General features: G+C 40.1%; 2 protein-coding genes across 5 annotated transcripts in view; one reads left to right on the forward strand and one right to left on the reverse strand.

The window, feature by feature from the left end:
* Positions 1-131: 131 nt before the first annotated feature.
* Positions 132-10,891, forward strand: ZDHHC6 (zinc finger DHHC-type palmitoyltransferase 6). 2 transcript variants are annotated; one of them, XM_032116801.1, is made up of 10 exons: positions 132-487; positions 2,253-2,344; positions 3,918-4,077; positions 5,146-5,307; positions 5,917-5,970; positions 7,470-7,637; positions 7,910-7,951; positions 8,292-8,437; positions 8,526-8,569; positions 10,320-10,891. In XM_032116801.1, the coding sequence occupies exons 1-10, from the start codon at positions 239-241 to the stop codon at positions 10,421-10,423; spliced, it is 1,221 nt and encodes a 406-aa protein (XP_031972692.1). In that variant the 5' UTR covers positions 132-238; the 3' UTR covers positions 10,424-10,891. The 2 variants fall into 2 exon arrangements, with proteins under 2 accessions (XP_031972692.1, XP_031972693.1); XM_032116802.1 differs by lacking the exon at positions 7,910-7,951.
* A 1,828-nt stretch (positions 10,892-12,719) lies between these two features.
* ACSL5 (acyl-CoA synthetase long chain family member 5) overlaps positions 12,720-17,575 on the reverse strand; it is a 31,262-nt gene continuing 26,406 nt past the window's right edge. For all 3 annotated transcript variants that reach the window (XM_032116797.1, XM_032116798.1, XM_032116799.1), the window contains 6 exons: positions 17,297-17,385; positions 17,100-17,216; positions 16,521-16,664; positions 15,497-15,598; positions 15,050-15,121; positions 12,720-14,659 (listed from right to left, as the gene is read on the reverse strand). In XM_032116797.1, the coding sequence (XP_031972688.1) occupies positions 14,519-14,659; positions 15,050-15,121; positions 15,497-15,598; positions 16,521-16,664; positions 17,100-17,216; positions 17,297-17,385 (665 nt within the window). In that variant the 3' untranslated portion in view covers positions 12,720-14,518. The remainder of the gene's footprint in view (positions 14,660-15,049; positions 15,122-15,496; positions 15,599-16,520; positions 16,665-17,099; positions 17,217-17,296; positions 17,386-17,575) is intronic.

The following is a 17,575-nucleotide window of genomic DNA, read 5'->3' on the forward strand; positions in this document are numbered from 1 at the left end:
GAACGCGGCTGCGGCACTACCGGAGAGCCGCTGTTTCCCGGGGGGCCCATATTGCAAACGGACCGCGGGCGGGCGCTGGCAGGGCGGGCCCCGCCCCCGCCCCTCCCCTTCCCACTCCCTTCCCTCCCCTCCTCTTCCCAGTCCCTTCCCTTTTCCCTTCCCGCTCTCGCACTCGGCAGCCGGCGGGAGCCATGCACGGCGGCGGCGGGGCGGCAGCGGTCGGGCGGCGGTAGCGGCGATGGTGGGGCCGGGCGCGCTGCAGCGGGCGCGGCGCCTGTGCCACTGGGGCCCGGCGGTGGCGCTGGCCGTGGTGGCCGTGTGCTCCGCCACCGCCATGGCCGACGCCGCGCTCTGGTACTGGCCCTTGGACACGGCCGGGGGAAGCGTTAACTTCGTGATGCTGCTCAACTGGACCGTCATGATCCTCTACAACTACTTCAGCGCCATGTTTGTGGGCCCCGGGTACGTCCCGCTGGGGTGGACGCCGGTAAGCGCTGCCTTGCGACCGTCTCATCCCAGGGCCGCGCGGAGGACCGGCGGGCAGCCCTGGGGCCGGGCCGACCGCCCCCGCGGTCAGGACAGTAGAAATCGCGTGTCTTCTGGTGCCGCCGTTTGTCCTCTGTCTCCCAAAAACGCTCCACGCTCTCAGGCCACTCCTTCCTCCTTATCTGGTTCCGAAATCTTTCCTTTGCCTCTCCCCGCTTTGCTGCTGCCGCTTCCAGAGTTTCCAGTATGCCCCAGCTTGCTCCTGATACCGAAATCGGACAGACAGAAACTTTCTAACACAGTTTTAGTATTAGAAAGCAGCACGCTGGACACTTGAAGTATCCTTTCTCTAATCGAGTGTGCCGAGCGTTGGGTAAACAGAGTTTTTATCACCCACACTGATTACACATTCATTAGCTATCCCTGCTTACTTAATGTATAACTATATGTAATGTGTATGTAATGCTTTACCTAACATAGTGACATTCCTTCTCGGAAGTCCTTATGTGGCTTTTTGGGGTTTTCTGTGGTGGTCTTCAGTGGCCAGTGTTGTAATATTTTAGGTGACAGTTCCTTGACCGCAGTTCTTGAGTGAGGACAACACTGTTGATTTCCATGACTCCTGCTTTGTCAGCCTTGCAGCGCTGAGCTGGCATCCTGCTTGCCTAAGTTACATCCTTTTGCTGCTTCTCCAAGGCTCTGTTGATCTGTTCTGCTGCCCTTCTCCATCCCCTCCCTGTGCTGTTAGGGGTCTGGTAATGGTGCTTGGCTGGCAGCAGTTGCTGTGTTTCATACGGGCTTCTCAAAGCAAAGCAGCAGGAAACAGGCACTGTTAGCTGGGAATGAGAACCTCACGGTTACCTGCATGCTCCTGTGGACACCTGTTTTGGAGATTTTGCTGCTAGCAGTAACAATTAGAAGAAATTAATTTAGAAGATTTTGGTTTTGTTTTATGCAAGCCGGAAAATTATATGGTTACCTTCTGCTTAGCACAGTACAAGATAGAAATTTGTATTTCCTGTGCTTCAGTAATCTCTTGGAAAAGTCATAGTCAAGAATGATACAGGTTCAGTATCTCAGGGCAGCTGCCCAGAGTTTGTGTTCCAGTGGCATGATACAAAGTTTAGTACTGGTCACCTTTCTAATTGTGGAATATTACTCAGGACAGAGTCTGGGCAGAAGAGGATCCTGATAATCATCTTAGTAGGACAGCTGGGTGGATACTCCACTTCCTGAGTGGAAGATGTTGGCCCCTACTTGCTGTCTACAAGTATCTCTGTCTCTCATCTTGCTGTAGTTGGTGTGTGTGTGTGTGTGTGTGTAAAAGAGATTGTAAGAGAGTTGAACATAAGTGTTTGCCAGTGCTGTATCTTAGCAGTGTGGTTTACAGTGTAAAATGCAGACAAAATGTGTTCAGGAATTTTTTTTTTTTTTTTTTAATTAGAAGGCCACATGCTTTTACTCTCAGAACTTCACTATGAAACCCTGCTTGTACAGTTCCTCTTCCTGACAGAAGAACTGTTTATTTGTTTTAGCAACCAGCACTTTCAACAGTGGGAGATGGCTGTGTTGATAGGTAAGAGATTAGCTAGGAGATTATTTAATTTTGTTTTTTCCTCTCTTTGATGCCTGCCGTTAAATAGGGTTGGGCTATGAAACACACCCTGTCAGAAGAAATCAAAGCTGCTTAGGTTAGGAAAATGCCAAGATAAACTTTGCCAGAGGAGTTATGTATACATCTAACACTCCTATTCTTCTGTTTAAAGGAAAAATCTCAGGATTGCATGTATCTCCAATACTGTAAAGTGTGTCAGTCTTACAAGGCACCTCGTTCACATCACTGTCGAAAGTGTAACAGGTACTGTTTCTCTTTACAATTGTTTAAAGTCCATATTAGAGCAGCCTCAGACCTAATGATGGGTTATTACTATAATTTGTTCTCCCAGCACTTGCATTGTGCTTTTTTAAAAAGCTTCCATAGGAACACTACAGCCCTTTCAAGTATTTCCACTTTCTAGTTGCATGATTTCTATACAGTTTTGCTGTGCTTTAGTTTAAAAAGAAATTACTATCTTTAACATTTTCTTTATAGTTTGAAATCAGTATCTCTTCAGAACTTCTTGATGGTACTAACAAAACATTGCAGTCCTGCTTCCAAGATGTGAGCCTGTGAAAATACCTAAAAATCTTCTGAAGTCTTTTTAAAATTTTTAGTCCAAACATTGACCTGCTTAGAGAGTAGAAATACCTGTTCTGTCATCTTTCCAAAGATTAAATGTTGATTTGAGTGGAAATTTTGGACTGTTTTTTCACTCTTCACCAAAGCAAGTTTTTGAGGGGAGTTGGCATGTTAAGTGAGTAATAAGCCTTTTGGGTCAACTTAAGAAGTTTGCACCTTGTTATCTTCCAACACACTTGTTCTGATATGAAGGATACTTTCTTATAAATAGCTGTTACTGGAATTTAGTGTATCTTGAAGAAATCAAGGCACTTCAGCTGTCTGCAGTCCAGGCAGGTCGTCCTCTGAAGGACTCTTAAGAGAACATGGTGAAAGGATATTGCAACATACACATTCATTTGTTATTTCTATAAACCCAGGATGTGCAGTCAGTGTTTTTCTAGGAAACTGAAACTCCAGAGCAGTGCTGTAGTTTGGCTACATCATCCCCAGATTTAAAATTAATGACTCTTTTCCTTGAGTGACAATCTTTACTCTGAGGAGTGATCACTTAGGTGGTCACTTAGATTTTTACAATGTCAAGGTAATTTGTGATGTGAACAAATCTTTAATCAGGTGGGGTTTTTTTGCATCTGTAAGCTGCACAAAAAAATGGGCTTTATATTTATATTGAATACAAGAGTGTCTCTAGGGTGTTTACACTTGTTAAATGTATTTTGAAAAAGATTTTCAGTGGTGTAAGGTCAATACATAACGATTGAGAAGGCTTTCAGAGGGTTTAGAAAGAGGCGTTATCACACTTCTGTGTAACTTCAAATATTCTTTCTGCAAGTAGTTCACAAGAAATTTGAGATTTCCTTTATTTTCCTGGTATTCTTATTTTTAAAAACTGCCATTAACAGTAGTGCTTAATTATTGTCATCATAGCTCTTACAAGTCCCATTCTATGGCTCTGTCTCCAGGCTCTGTTACTATGGTGTTTATTAGCAACTGGTAAGTTTGAGTAAATAGGAGGACAGATAACTAGGGAAGGTAGGACCTGGAAGCACTTTTAATTTGCTTTGTTTCATTCTACAACATGGAAATATAATTCTGAGTTGCAGCTAAAAAGAAACAACTGTGTTGAAATGTCAGAAATTGGTGGGTTCAAATGAAAGAATGTAGGCTGAGAAGTAGAAAGTCAGACATCCTTTGAGTTTTTTGGGAAACATCATACGTGTCCTTTATATTAATCAATATTTATCATTCACAGGTGTGTCATGAAGATGGATCACCACTGTCCCTGGATCAACAACTGTTGTGGATACCAGAATCATGCATCTTTCACTCTGTTTCTCCTCTTAGCTCCACTGGGATGCATTCACGCTTCTTTCATATTTATTATGACAATGTACACTCAGCTTTACAACAGAGTAAGAAAACATAACAAAATGCTCAAAATATTATTTAAGTCATGTGCATAATCTTACCTCTGGAAGTATGAGAAAATTTAGTTTTCTGAGAAGCATGTGAAATTCCTTGTTATTCTTTCCACATGCACTCCCAGTTCTGCTCTGTACCTGTAAGAAGTATGTATGTTAATGGAGGAGGATTCAGAGAAAGTTGTTTTTATTTTCATTCTTTTTTTTCCCTTGTTGCTTCTCATAATCACAGGGAGTTTCCTAGTGCTTTACATTGAAGACAGTTTCTGAAGTAGCACTTTATGTAAAGAGAGACAGGCTGTGTTTTGGCTGGCACAGAAACCAGCTGCTATTTATTTCCAACACTCAAGTTATATCCTATTTATTTTCTTTCACTGGCCACTTTTTTAGAATTGTGTCCATTTCTTCAAGGAAAAAAAAAGTACATTATTTTTGGGACTAAAATTAAATATGCTAGCTTTGGGGTTTTTTTTTAAACTGGAAAGCTTTAATTGTAGCAACAATGAGCAAAGCTTGTTCTGGAATACACCCCTTATCTCAGATCCATGGTTAAGATTATAAGGTTTGATTTCAGCCTTTGTGGTTGCAATGAAGACCTTGATAACATCAGCTGAGTGGAACAGATGAAGTTGTATTTGTAGCAGCTGAGTTGTGTTTGCAGAGTGATAATGTTGAGAAGTGGTGTCTGCAAAGCTTTCAGAGAAAAGCCTGCAGCATTTCCACAGAAAATGGGGACTGTTCTATGCAAACATTGTCCATCTGACACTGATGAATGTGTTTTTATTAACATACCTGAAGCCAGATTTTTTTGCTGATATTTGGGCCTGTGGAGCTTACAAGATAATGATTATGGTTTCACTTTCCATCTTGCGAGAAACAAACTTCTGAAGACAAAAGAGAAGTCTTTTGAATACTTTTTTTTTTTCAGTTTTTCTGCTTGCATTATAAACCTGTCAGATGTTGGACACTTACCTCCAGAGACAGATTTTTTTGTAGATAACTTGCTTTGTTTCAGCACTTGGAAAGTTCTAGAGCTGAATGGTATTTTTCTCTTTGCAGATATCTTTTGGGTGGAGTTCTGTGAAGATTGACATGAGTGCAGCCAAAAGAGACCCTCGTCCCATTATTCCCTTTGGACTGTCTGCATTTGCTGCATCTTTATTTGCCTTAGGACTGGCATTAGGAACAACTATTGCTGTTGGTATGCTGTTTATTATCCAGGTAAGTCTATGACTGTTACAAAGAAGTTAAAAACTGTAAGTTTTGCATGCTTGTGGAGCAAAAACAGAATTCAGGATTGAGATAAGAACAGTTGTTCAGAGCTTATGTTGCTGTATAACTTTTCCAGGGATTTATGTAGCTTTGTCCCAGTTTTTCTGTTACCACAGTTTAAGGTTTTTTTCATTATTTTTCATGGGAGGACTTGGATGTGAAAATCTAATAAACTAAGAAAACATGAGATGGGTTTTATAAACTTCCTGAAAAAGGCAAGACACTTGCCCTGTCCCTGAAAAGAGGTATAAATGTGCCTGATACATTTCTTAAAACGTTGGAGATATTTGGAAGGAAACAAAAAGACACATTTTAAGCATAAAGTGCAGTGCTGGCTGATACTGTCTTAAGTATGTAATTCTAGAGCATGTATCTCTGCTGAGGGTTAGCTTCTAACATATTCAGTTTAGTTTATAGTTAAGTTTAGTTTCAGTTAAGTCTATAAAGGTTGCTTTGTTCTTTAAAACAAATTTAGTTTGTTAAATGAAGCTTTCTTTGCATAGCTGATGTATTCCTGCAGAAAATAAATCCTAATTTCACCTAACACTTTTATTTCAGATGAAAGTAATTTTGACAAATAAAACTTCAATCGAATCCTGGATTGAAGAAAAGGTAAGCTTCTATTTCAGTATTCTTGTACTGTTACAAAGTTTATTTTTTGTATTTATAATTTTTTTGTTTCATCTATGGATTAAAACCAAAGATGTTGTTTCAGTTCACCACTGACTTAACACCTACAACAAGCTTTTCCCTTACTATATCTGAAATTCACTGAAAGAGATGAGAAATCATACAAATGCATAGATTTTTCTTTTGTTTTGGAGGAGTTTGCTGAACATAGAATAATATTTGCTTTGAAGAGACTCTGCTTGTCTACTTGAAATATGTAGGTGTTTTCATCTGAAACTTGAGCTTTGTCATTATACCTGTCTGTACCTTTAATTGTTCACCTCACTGAATCATTCAAAGTGGCATCTTTTGACTCATGGTTTTTCCCATTTCTTACTTTGGATTGTAAGGGAGGTTTTTCCTTGATTTGGGAAAATATTCCTTGATTTTAAAGAAGTACTAGGAAATACTTAGTCTTCTCTCCTTTAAATTTCTCTTAGATTTCCTTATCTTTATAGGGGTTTTCACAGGATTTTTCAGGAGCAATGTAGTCAAGCAGCAGTAACTATAAGTTTAGAGGAAGCAAAACTGGCTCAATATTTAGAAATTAGTTTAGTGCTGCCTGGGTTTTTTGTGTAAGTCCACAAACATTTCACTAATGTCTTGTCTTTCTTTTATTTTGTGTGCCAAAATTAGCATGAGAATTTTGACTGTGTATAAGTACTTAAAGTATTGTAATGTCAGCTCTTTGCAGAGAATATGGCTGGATCCAAGTCCTGTTAGACCTTTGAAAATTGGGATAATGGAACATAAATGAAAGAAATCCCTGTTATCACTATGTTGTAGAATTTGGAATAATATGTTAAAACATTTACCATAAAACACAGGCTGCTAATATGTCCCTTCTGAAAGCTGAGCATGGACTGTAATACATGAACATTTAATAAAATGGCATTATTGCAACAGAGAACACTGCTCTGTGGCTGCTCCACTAGATGTCATCAGAACTGTGAGAATGTAAAGTTCATGACTATGGAATGTGGGCGATTCAGATCATGCTGTGTGTGCATTCTTAGAGGAGGAATTGGCACTAGTAATGTTGAGTCATGATTATGATCATTAATCAAAGAATTCTGAGCTGTGAAAGCTTTTGTATGTAACTGAGAAGTAGTCAGACATTAGTCCCTAAAAAAAAAAGCCATAAAATAAGATCAGAGCATGGAGTGAAAGATCAGTGTAGTCAGTGGACTCTGTTGTTAAAGAGTAAATGAGGAGTGACAGGGATGGGGACACCCAAACCAGACTTACTTCTGAATTATTGTTTTCAGTAGTTTTTAAAGCCTGGGTTGGTATAGCAGGGGTTCACTGTGCTTGCCTGAAAATATTTGCCTTTAGGTCCCATGGACCCATACAGAGCTTACGACCTGGCCTTCTTAGTATTAGCTGCTTGACTGCAGTTTGTAGGGTGTTTTTATGTACTGCATTTCTTAATTATTTTCCAGGCCAAAGACAGAATCCAGTACTACCAAACGGGTGAGACCTTTATCTTTCCCTATGATATGGGAAGTAAATGGAAGAACTTCAGGCAAGTGTTTACATGGTCTGGGATTCCTGAGGGAGATGGCCTGGACTGGCCAGTTAGAGATGGATGTCACCAATACAGTTTGACGGTAACTGGTCCTCGATGGTATCTCAAGTTGATTCTCCCCACTATCCAATTGTCCTCTTTCCTTTGCAATAATAGGCCAGCTTTTTAAATAACTAAAATAAACTGTCTTGAAATACATGTACAGAAGTTCTGTTAAATGTTCTCCCATTTTTGATACACTAAAGTTATGCTTCAAACTGCTAATGGTATTTCCTGTGTTTGTTGAATGGTTTCAATACCTGGCTTCATTTTGTGTTGAATGCTGCCTAAATTTCTATTTATAATCATTTATAGATAGAGCAACTGAAACAGAAAGCAGACAAGCGAGTAAGAAGTGTAAGTATTTGTGAAGTTTGGTCTGAAATTATGTTGAAATTTGAGTATAAGTAAATGTAATTAATCCACATAAACAATGTATAGCAATCTCTGCTTAATTAAACTTGGCATTTATTCTTCACATTTGCTTCTTAGTTTCCAGATGGGAAGAAACATGATAATAAAGATGACTGTGCTTCATTGTTAAGCAGTTAATTTACAATTTAGAGTCCCTTTGACAGCTGTTGTCATTATGCTCAAATCTGTGGTATGCTTGAATTGAATTTTTTGGTGTGAAACTTAGCAGCAAGGCCATAACTCCTACAAACAACAAACTGCTGTGTTCTGTTCCAATCTGTAGGTGCGGTATCGAGCCATAGAAGATTACAGTGGTGTCTGCTGCCCTGTGACTAAAGGTGTTAAAACATTCTTCACAACACCGTGCACTGAAGAACCTAGAATTGCACTGAGTAAAGGGGATCTGATTTTAGCCACCAGAGGCTTAAAGTTAGTGGCTCCACACCTTTATGTTTGGTTAAAAGAAATATTGAGATGAGTTCTGGCATCTAATTACCTGTTATGCTTCTTTCTCCAGACACTGGATGTATGGTGAGAAGATTCTCATCTCAGCTGCTGATGGTATGGAGCAGTTAATTTCACTTTTTCTGTTGAAAATTGCAAATCCATTTTATAGCTGTCTAGAAGTGTGGCCAGTATTATATGTTCACTTCTCAAAATGTAGAATGGTGACCTTAGTGGCATTAGCTTCTCTCCACACTCCACAGTTTTTATTCTTTACATCTAATAGACTTCCCAGTTTTGATAAACATTAAATGACTCTGTCAGACTGACAACACTCATTTAGTAGTTTATTGAAAGTTGAGTGGGGAGGGGAACACTTCATATTCTAAGAAAAAGTTAGACTTTTAGACTCTAAAGAGGTTAAGGGTGATTCATTTCTTTGATGTTTAAATGGTGATCTGTCATAAACACATCCAGGCTTCCTACCTACACACCCTATGTAAGTGTAGAGATTAATCTTTGTGTATCTTATAAAACCAGGAGACGTTATATCTTTGGTTTGGAATAATTTCCAGAGACTTTATTATGCATTTATAAAACTAACTGTGGGTGTTGAAGATGTTAAAGATTCCTGCTGATCTGCAGAGGGTCAGCATCACAGCTACCTGCATTGAAGCTTTTTCATTTTTCACTTCAGACCTCTTGCTTTGGACTGAACTAAAATTCTACCTGCCAAAGAGTGTGTTGGATTCTGTTGTTTCTTCCAAACAATTGTTAATTCATTGCATTTGCATTTCATATTTGCACAAGTGAGGCTGCCAGCAGTCACTACACTGAAAGAGCCCATGCTTTTCATGGGAGGTCTGAAACCTTCATGGGCTGGAAGTGCCCTGGCAGCTCACTCCAATAAACTCCTTCAGACATCAGATATAAATGAACACGGCAGCAGTTTGTATTGCATTGCTTATTGTGAAGATTAGCAGGACATATCTGTTCTACTGAATGTTGGGGGTTTTTTAAATCAGGTAAAATGTGGCCTGAATGGGGAACTTGGTGAACACTGAGAGACTGGATCAGACTAGACTTCAAAAATAGGATGTGTTTTGTTAGGAATGTATAGTAAAATGCTATAAATAAGCAGGAATAAAAAGTTGCACTACAGCAAGATGGCAGAATGAATGATTAAGTAGCAGTTCTTCTGTGGGAAAAAGACTCAATCATAATCTTAAGATGAGCCAACACTTTCAGAAAAGAAAAAAGCATACAGCTTCCCAGATGTGTGAAGGAAACCTTCCATCCTTCTCAGCACTGGCAGAGACTCTGCTGAAATACTCCTAACCAGTAAAAGCAGTTACTGCATCTCAAGAAAGAGGAAGATCAACTGTAAAGGGTTGAGAGGAAAACAATGAGAATAATTAGAATAATAGAAAATGTGACTTACAAGGAAAAGCCAAGAGAATTGGGATGGTTTACCTGGAGAGGAGTGGGAAATGGGAGACAGTCAGGGTATGTACAAATGGTCATCAGCTGTGTGAAAGTCAGTGGTAAACAAGTTTATCTGTTTCCTGTGTCCCTGGCGTGTAGAAAAAGGAATTGTAAACCTGATTTTTAGACAGAAAGAGGTATGAGGAGGAATTTTCTCAAGGAAGGTAGAGCACTGCAAAACTTTGGAGATGTCTGAAAACATTTTAAGTAGTTGGAGAAAATCCATGCATCCCCAGGCAATGATGTTAGAAATTACTTAGATGTTCTGCCTTGTAGAAGAAAGTAACTTATGTAAATGCTTGATGTCTCTTGCAGTCCTGTGTTTTTCCTCAGTAGTGGGTCATGTTTTGTTCTAAGTTAATGCAACTTTTCATGTCTTAAGGTGGAATAAGAGAACGAGGCTGGTTCCCTAGGAAGTGTGTGGAAAAATGCCAGTATGACTCTGAAACGGATCAACCAGTGGATGGAGAAAAGAAAAGCAAATAGCCTTCTAATTTTTTAAAATATGAAATGGAATTTTTACTTCAGACCACAATCCTTTACTTGAAATTTTCTGTATATTACTTTAGACTTATGCAATGAATATGTTAGGATGAGGTTTTCTTTTCCTCACAGCTGAAAGGGTTGTATATGCCTGTGCCATGGTTTGCATACTTTTTAAACAATACATAATTGAAGAAGCCATTCAGTGGATTGCCTTCAAGATGCATCTTTTTCATCACAAGTCAGGATTGTTCTTTTCTGTTTGAATTGCATTCTGAGCATTCAGATTTTAGGTTTTTTTCCTCAGCCGCATCTGATTGTTATGCGTGCTGCTTATCTTTTGTATTTCTCTGAAGCTGCCCCTGAAAATCTTAAAATAAACACCTGATTCAAATTCCAGATAAAATTTGTTACCTGTGACTTTTAATGATGTCAATTGTCCACTTCAAATAAATGATACATTCGTATTCACTTGTGGGTTCAGTTGTTCTTAGACCTAGAAGAACTAGTTTATATGCATGGGAGCGTGAACTGACTGGGAAGTAAAGATTTAACCTTGTAAGTTGTTTTTAAAGGTTAAAAAGATTTCAGCTGTTGCAATAGGAGTATTCTGTGCTTTTAATGGCAAAAACTACAGCTAGCACTGTCTGCTCCCTCTGAAATCTTAGTCTGTACGCAAGAGATCTCGATCCATTTTAGAGTGAAAGGAAGCAGTAGCCAAGAATGAAAATTTTTGTGAGTCTATTTGCTACTAGCTGTTAACAGCCTTTTTAAATAATTTTCATTTAGCATCTAGTATGGATTATTAGAAGGAAGACCTTAAATTGGAGTAACTTGTACCAGCTCAAGTGTTTTTAAATGTCTCCAAAATGCAGCAGGTGGTTTTGTTCTCTCATGGTGTAGAGGTACATGTCAGCCAGGTTGAGAGGTTTTGAAAATTACTGTTTTAAGCAAACACCTGGTTTACCTCCACCTGCATGAGTTGTCTCAGGCAGATGAGCATTTCTTAAACAATATAAAGCGTGTACAGAAATGCCTACATACCCCAAGCCAGCATTACTCTTGTATGCTCCTACTCAGATGCTATCTCTAACAGAAATCAGGTTTTTTGTCCCCTCCAGCTGTGCATTAGTGTGGATCGTGAACCCCTACTCCTAGCCTGTTTCTGAGCTGTGGCAAGGGAGTTAGTGTTCAGTTTTAGTAGTTTGGAAGCAGGTGATTTGCCTCTTGTGAAAACAAAGTACTTACTTTCTAGAAGCAGGCTTCTTTAGAGGTATTGGAGTGTATCATACTTGTAGTTTCCTTACTTGCAAGGATGTAACTATTTTGGAATGTGAGTACAAATTAACACAAAAACCTCCGAACTACCTGGAATACTTATAGTCTCAACTGTAGTAGTTTCTGATCAGTGGCTGTAGAACCAAAGATTACAAAAAGAAGCTTCTCTTCCAGCAGAGGAAGCTGGCAGCTAAGCATCTCTTGTTCCTGAATTTGACCAAGTGACCAGGAGGGAAAAACAGAACTCCCCATGCTAGGAAGCCAGTGATACAGCTTTTACAATTGACTTCTCTGTAGCATTAGAGAAGTATTCCAGTGTTGTCTTGAGAGCAAGGATTGCAATAAGGACCCTCATTAAAACCAAATTATGAATGAAGAGCCAGTATTTCCCTTTGAACACTTCCTGCCTGCATCAGGAAAAGAAGAGACTAGCCAGGAATTACTAAGTTGCAGGCAGAGCAGTTGTTTCATAGAGGTTGAAAGAAAAAATAAATTTGGTTTTGGAATGCAACTCTGATACGATTTCAGAGCCAAAATCAGGCAGTTGAATTCCTGATGTAGGGCATAGGAGTTGTTTCCAATTTAACTAAACAAATGCTTGTCAATGTTCATATTAAGTATCTGCCTTACGTGAATCATGTCTTAGTTATGATATCTCATTATTCAGCATATGTGCATCTCTGTACTGGAGACCAGATGAGTGCTTTTAAAAGCAACTTGGAAAGTCTGGATGTTATTTTAGCACTAAATCTTTGTATCATGGCAAAAAAAAAGTTGCAGAGAGTTGAACTTCATTGTACCTGTAGCCATCCTTACCTCAAATCTTCACCAGGTACAACAGTGCTCCAAGCCTGCTGTAGCTTTTTCTAGTGTTCAAACAATAGCCTGAAGTAATTTTTGCACCAGGTCAATGCAAACATGCCTAAAGTGCCCCTGTTTTTACTTCAGATCCATGTTGTGGAAGTAGTTCATATGGCAGAAGTGGCACACGAGACCAGTTTAAGACCAATTTACGCTTGAATTGCTGTATGTGTTTTATTGCTCAGGCACTGCCATTCACCCTCCAAGCCCATCTGTGCAGGGAAGCATCACTGTTTATTGTATCAACAAAAGTACTTTCCAGGTACTGCAGCAGGTGGCATCATAGAATTCTGCCTCGAGTTTCTACAGATCTCAGTGGCACTGGATTTACTGTCCCCAGCTGACGTGCTCATTTTTGTGTCCAAAATCAGGATACACTTCTTCTTCCCTCTGGTTCTTTTTTTTTTCTCCCCAGTCTCACCTGGGGAAAAAAGTTAGGCCACCACGTGTTTTCATGTCACATTGCTTTAAGGAAAGCATAGGAAAGATAAGCAACATAGTTACACATGCACTTTCGGAGACTTAGAAGCCTTTACAGCCTCACATTTCTGCCAAGCACAGTAAGTGACACAATGGTTACCTGCAAATGTCAAGGTCTTTGGGCCCAGACTAGAAACAGAATTGGGTCAGTTGTTTTCACTAGTCAAAACTAAAGCTGCCTCACAGCAAGGGGTGGATCTTTTGATAAATCTTGCTTTCATTTTGGGATGGCTGACCAAGAGCATTAAAGAGGGAGAGGAACAGCCACTAGCTGAACAAGACAGGGAAGACAATTCTTGTACCCAGCAAAGAAAACTGGCCTAGGAAAGCTACAGATATGCCTTCCACATGTTGCATCCTCGCTAGCACTGTGTTGCCTTTTGAACTGCTAGAGCACACTACTGCAGGGACAGGGAGGAGCTCTTAGCAGAGACAGCAGACTGATGGAAGATGTAAGAAAATGTTCGCATCTTGCTTAAATAATTTTCTAAAGCAGCAGCTTTAGCACAAGAAAATCTCACATCTTATTTCATGTGGTAAAATCACTGTTTCAGCTCAGCCTGTGCTGAAGACAAGGAAAAGAAAGTCAAGTAGAGGAGCAGCTGGACTACAGGAGCAAATCTGGACTACACTACACTATATGGCTGGAGCTGTGGCTGACCAGTGACAGCATAGGGAACAAGTTTGTGTTCTGCAGCAGTTGTCTTCTAGCCATAAAGAGCCAGGCAGCTGACAATGTGGTTGCAGCAGAGCCACAAGTAATTCACGCAGGCTTTAGCTGGATTGTGCAGTCTCAATTTATTGCATCCTATATCCTTAGGATTGACAGCTAAAGTTTCACACTTATTAGGCTCAAATTTGTAAGTGTAAAGACTTTAACACTGCCATTTCACTTGAAAATGTGCAAAAACTGATCCAGTGCGTCCTAAAGAATGAACTCTGTTTGCTATAGACAAATGTACTTTGCAAACCAGTTGTTGCCAGATTACTCATTTTCATTATAAACAACCTATACCCTGTGGTCCAGGACTAGGAACAGGAAATTCACTTTTGTGTTTGCTAAACAGACGTTAGCATGAATTCATACTGAGTTCAGTCTGATTGCAGATCAATCCACAACAAGCCACAGTGGAGTTCATAGTTCCAGCAGGAAAATAAGATTTGCTTTTGCCAGTGAGAAGTTCATACAGCTGTCTTTCAAAGGCTTGAGGCTCTTGTGTGTTTTTGCATTTCAGTCACAATCCAAGAAAGATGAAAGTTCTGGCTTTGCCTAGACAGGTGATGCTCAGTCCCACAGGATGTTAACACTGCTAATTGTCAGTTATACTATAGCTGTCTTCATCCAAAAGTCATTTTTCTCAGGTACTAGAAACAAATTAATTTAAGTTCCTGTTCCTCTCCACTCAAGCCTGTCTTCACCATAGGCCATGTAGTGTCACAGATTTAACTACTCCATGCAGTTTAAATTAAACTGGCCATTTATTCCTGAACAGATGAATAGAGGGCCTCAATCTCCTTCTGGAAGAATTTAACAAGGTCTCCTCGCTTTGCCTTCAGTGTTGGTGTCAAGAGTCCATTTTCTACAGAGAACAACTCTGTGTGGATGTACAGGTCTTTAACCTATTAAAAGAAAACAATTTAGCATATGATGCCTAATTAAAAGACAAACAACAGTTCTTCCCAGCTTCCTTGGGCTCAGTGCAAGAATTCAGTCCCAGGAGATCCAGTAACTAAACTGGTTTTTTGGCTGACACAAGAGGATGAAACTCCAGAACAGCCCCTACAGCCTGTTGTGAACCTCCACACTATCTCTTGGCAACTGCTACTGTTGCCCTGCACAGCTACTGGTCTCTTGGTGTAGAGACAGGCAGCCAGTGTTTGACTGCTTCAGTTGTCGAGGGCAGCTGCCTCAGGGCCCCTCCTGGCACAGTCAGTAGCAGGAATTAAGACCTCCCAGCCATTGTGTTAGCAATACAAGTGCTGGTGACAAGCAGGCTTGAAAGTACTCACTTGTTCAAAGGATTTAAGGCCAGCGTCTCTTCCCAGTCTGATCAAATCGTCTAAAATAGCTTTCTTCACTGCCTAGAAGAAGCATAGCAGAAGCAGAGTGGGTAAAGCTGTCATTCTGTAATTGTAGCTCAAGACCATAACTATTTGCCCAGTCAAGGAGAACTGAGGATGGAAAGAATACATATTTAAACATTCAACATTTCTTATATTAAGGCCACTACAAAGTCATGTCTATCTTCTCATTGGAATGGAAGCAGCGATAGCCCTTGAAGCAAGAGACACCTATACTCAGTTCTAGTTTTTGCTGTAAGGCTGCTTGCATGACTCACCCAGCATTAAACCAGTTCAATTTACCAAAAAAAGGTGAATAGAGCAAAGTCAGAGCAATGTAAGATTGGACTTAGAATTAAATTCTGTCTCTAGCCCACTAAACACAAAGCCACTCACAGGGTTTTTGCAGAGCTCTTCAAAGGAGCCTTTTACTCCCAGTTTTGCTGCGAATTCTGGAAGCATCTCAGCATCAGGAACCACTATACCTATTAGAAAAGACTGAAAACAAGTGGAAGTAGTCAGGCTGAGACCAAGATAAGGCATACTAAATGTCTTTGTGAGCTTGCTTGTGGACAGTGTTTCTATGACAAGTCACATATACATCCCCATGCATTTTCAGAGTTTCAAAGGTAGCCATGAGGATTTCCAAGTCACTGAGATTTGTGACAGCAATAATTGAAGTACTGACGCAGTTTGCTAGGTGTGCTCAATGATCCAGTAATTACTTTTGGCTAGTTTACAGATTGAAGACTGGCCTCTGCTAGCATAGGTAACACCTCCATGGCAAAGGAATGGCGAAACACTTCTGCTGTGCAGAAGGGCTGAGAGAGTTGGGGTTGTTCAGCCTGAAGAAGAGAAGGCTCCAGGAAGACCTTTTTGTGGCCATTCAAAACTTAAAGGGAGCTTGCAAGAAAGATGGGGACAATTTTTTAGTAGGGCCTGTGGAAATAAGACAAGAGGTAATGGTTTTAAACTATAAGATAGTAAATTTATATTAAATACAAGGAATTTTTTGAAAGTGTCAGGGTGGTGAAACAGTGGCAGAGGTTGCCCAGAGAGGTGGCAAATGCCCCATCCCTGGAAACATTAAAGGTCAGGCTGAATGGGGTTCTGAACAGCCTGAGCTAGTTGAAGATGTCCTTGCTCATTGCAGGGGGGACTGTTCTATGAATCCAAACTGTACAGAGCTGACCTGACATACTAATCCCACACGAGTATGTAATTAGCCTTTACCCAGCTTGCAAAAATGCCAGTTGGCACTTGGGAAGTCTGTAGGTCTGAGAACATATTCCTATAAACACAGCTCTCAGGAACAGATTTTGTTCAAGGACTCTTGTACATATATACATTTGTACCCTGCTCATCCAGAACTCATTGTGGGAGGAAATCTTGCAGGATACTCAGTTCTAACATCACTTACCCTCAGACTTTCCCCATGTACAAAGACCTGGGCTACAGGAGCACTTCTGATATAGACATTCTCTATCTTCTCTGGAGCAATGTATTCTCCTTGTGCAAGTTTAAATATATTCTTTTTCCTATCAATGATCTTCAGCGTTCCATTCTAGAAGTTAAAAGTGGAGGTCATTAGTTCCAAGTCCCTGTCTTGCTTATATAAGAAAAGATATACAGGCTTTGTATGAAAGGTACATCTGGAACTAGTCTAGAAACCACATACTGGTCTTTGCTTTCTACAGAGAGGGGTTTGTTTAATTTCTCCAGTTAGCTCAGGACATGATTAGACAGCTCCTTTATTCTCCCCAGACAGAAACCAAGATACCTTGTTATGTCACTTCTACAGTGAAGAATAGTCTTAACTACAGGCCTAGCAGGTGTTATTTGGTATCTTGTAACCTAATTGGTCTTTGGAGCTTTGCCTGGAGTTACCTAGGGAATCTACTGTGTAGAGACTTTTATCCTAGAATTCCATCTTTAGAGATTACTGTGAAGTAACAGGAATTCACATGCAAGAGATGGTTTGTATTAAGCAATTACTCACTGGCAACCATTTCCCTATGTCTCCAGTGTGGAGCCAGCCATCTTTATCAATTGCTTCTGCTGTCTTCTCAGGGTCTTTCAGATAACCCTTGAACACATTTGGTCCTTTAATGCAGACCTATAGCAATTACAGAACACTGTTAGTCACCAAGTCTTATGTTCCAGTATTTCCTGACATGCTTAGGAGATAATGCCTACCTCGCCTTCGTTGTTAGAAGAGAAGTAGCTCATTTCTTCCACGTCATCTAGTTTTATGATATTACAGGCCAGAGGGGCTCCAACATGGCCTAGGAAAAAAAAACAACAACAAAAAAAGACTGCAGTGATAGTATATACCTACTGGCTTTGTTCACTGCTTTAACAAGAACCACTACTGTTTAAAGGAGTCTGGCATCAAACGTTCAAGCAAGTTGTTGCAATGCCATTTTCAAACAGTTAATTTGGGACAAAAAGCAGCTAAGACTCTAAGACTTAGAG

This window comes from Corvus moneduloides, chromosome 8 (genome assembly GCF_009650955.1).
Source record: "Corvus moneduloides isolate bCorMon1 chromosome 8, bCorMon1.pri, whole genome shotgun sequence".
Lineage (NCBI taxonomy): Eukaryota > Metazoa > Chordata > Aves > Passeriformes > Corvidae > Corvus > Corvus moneduloides.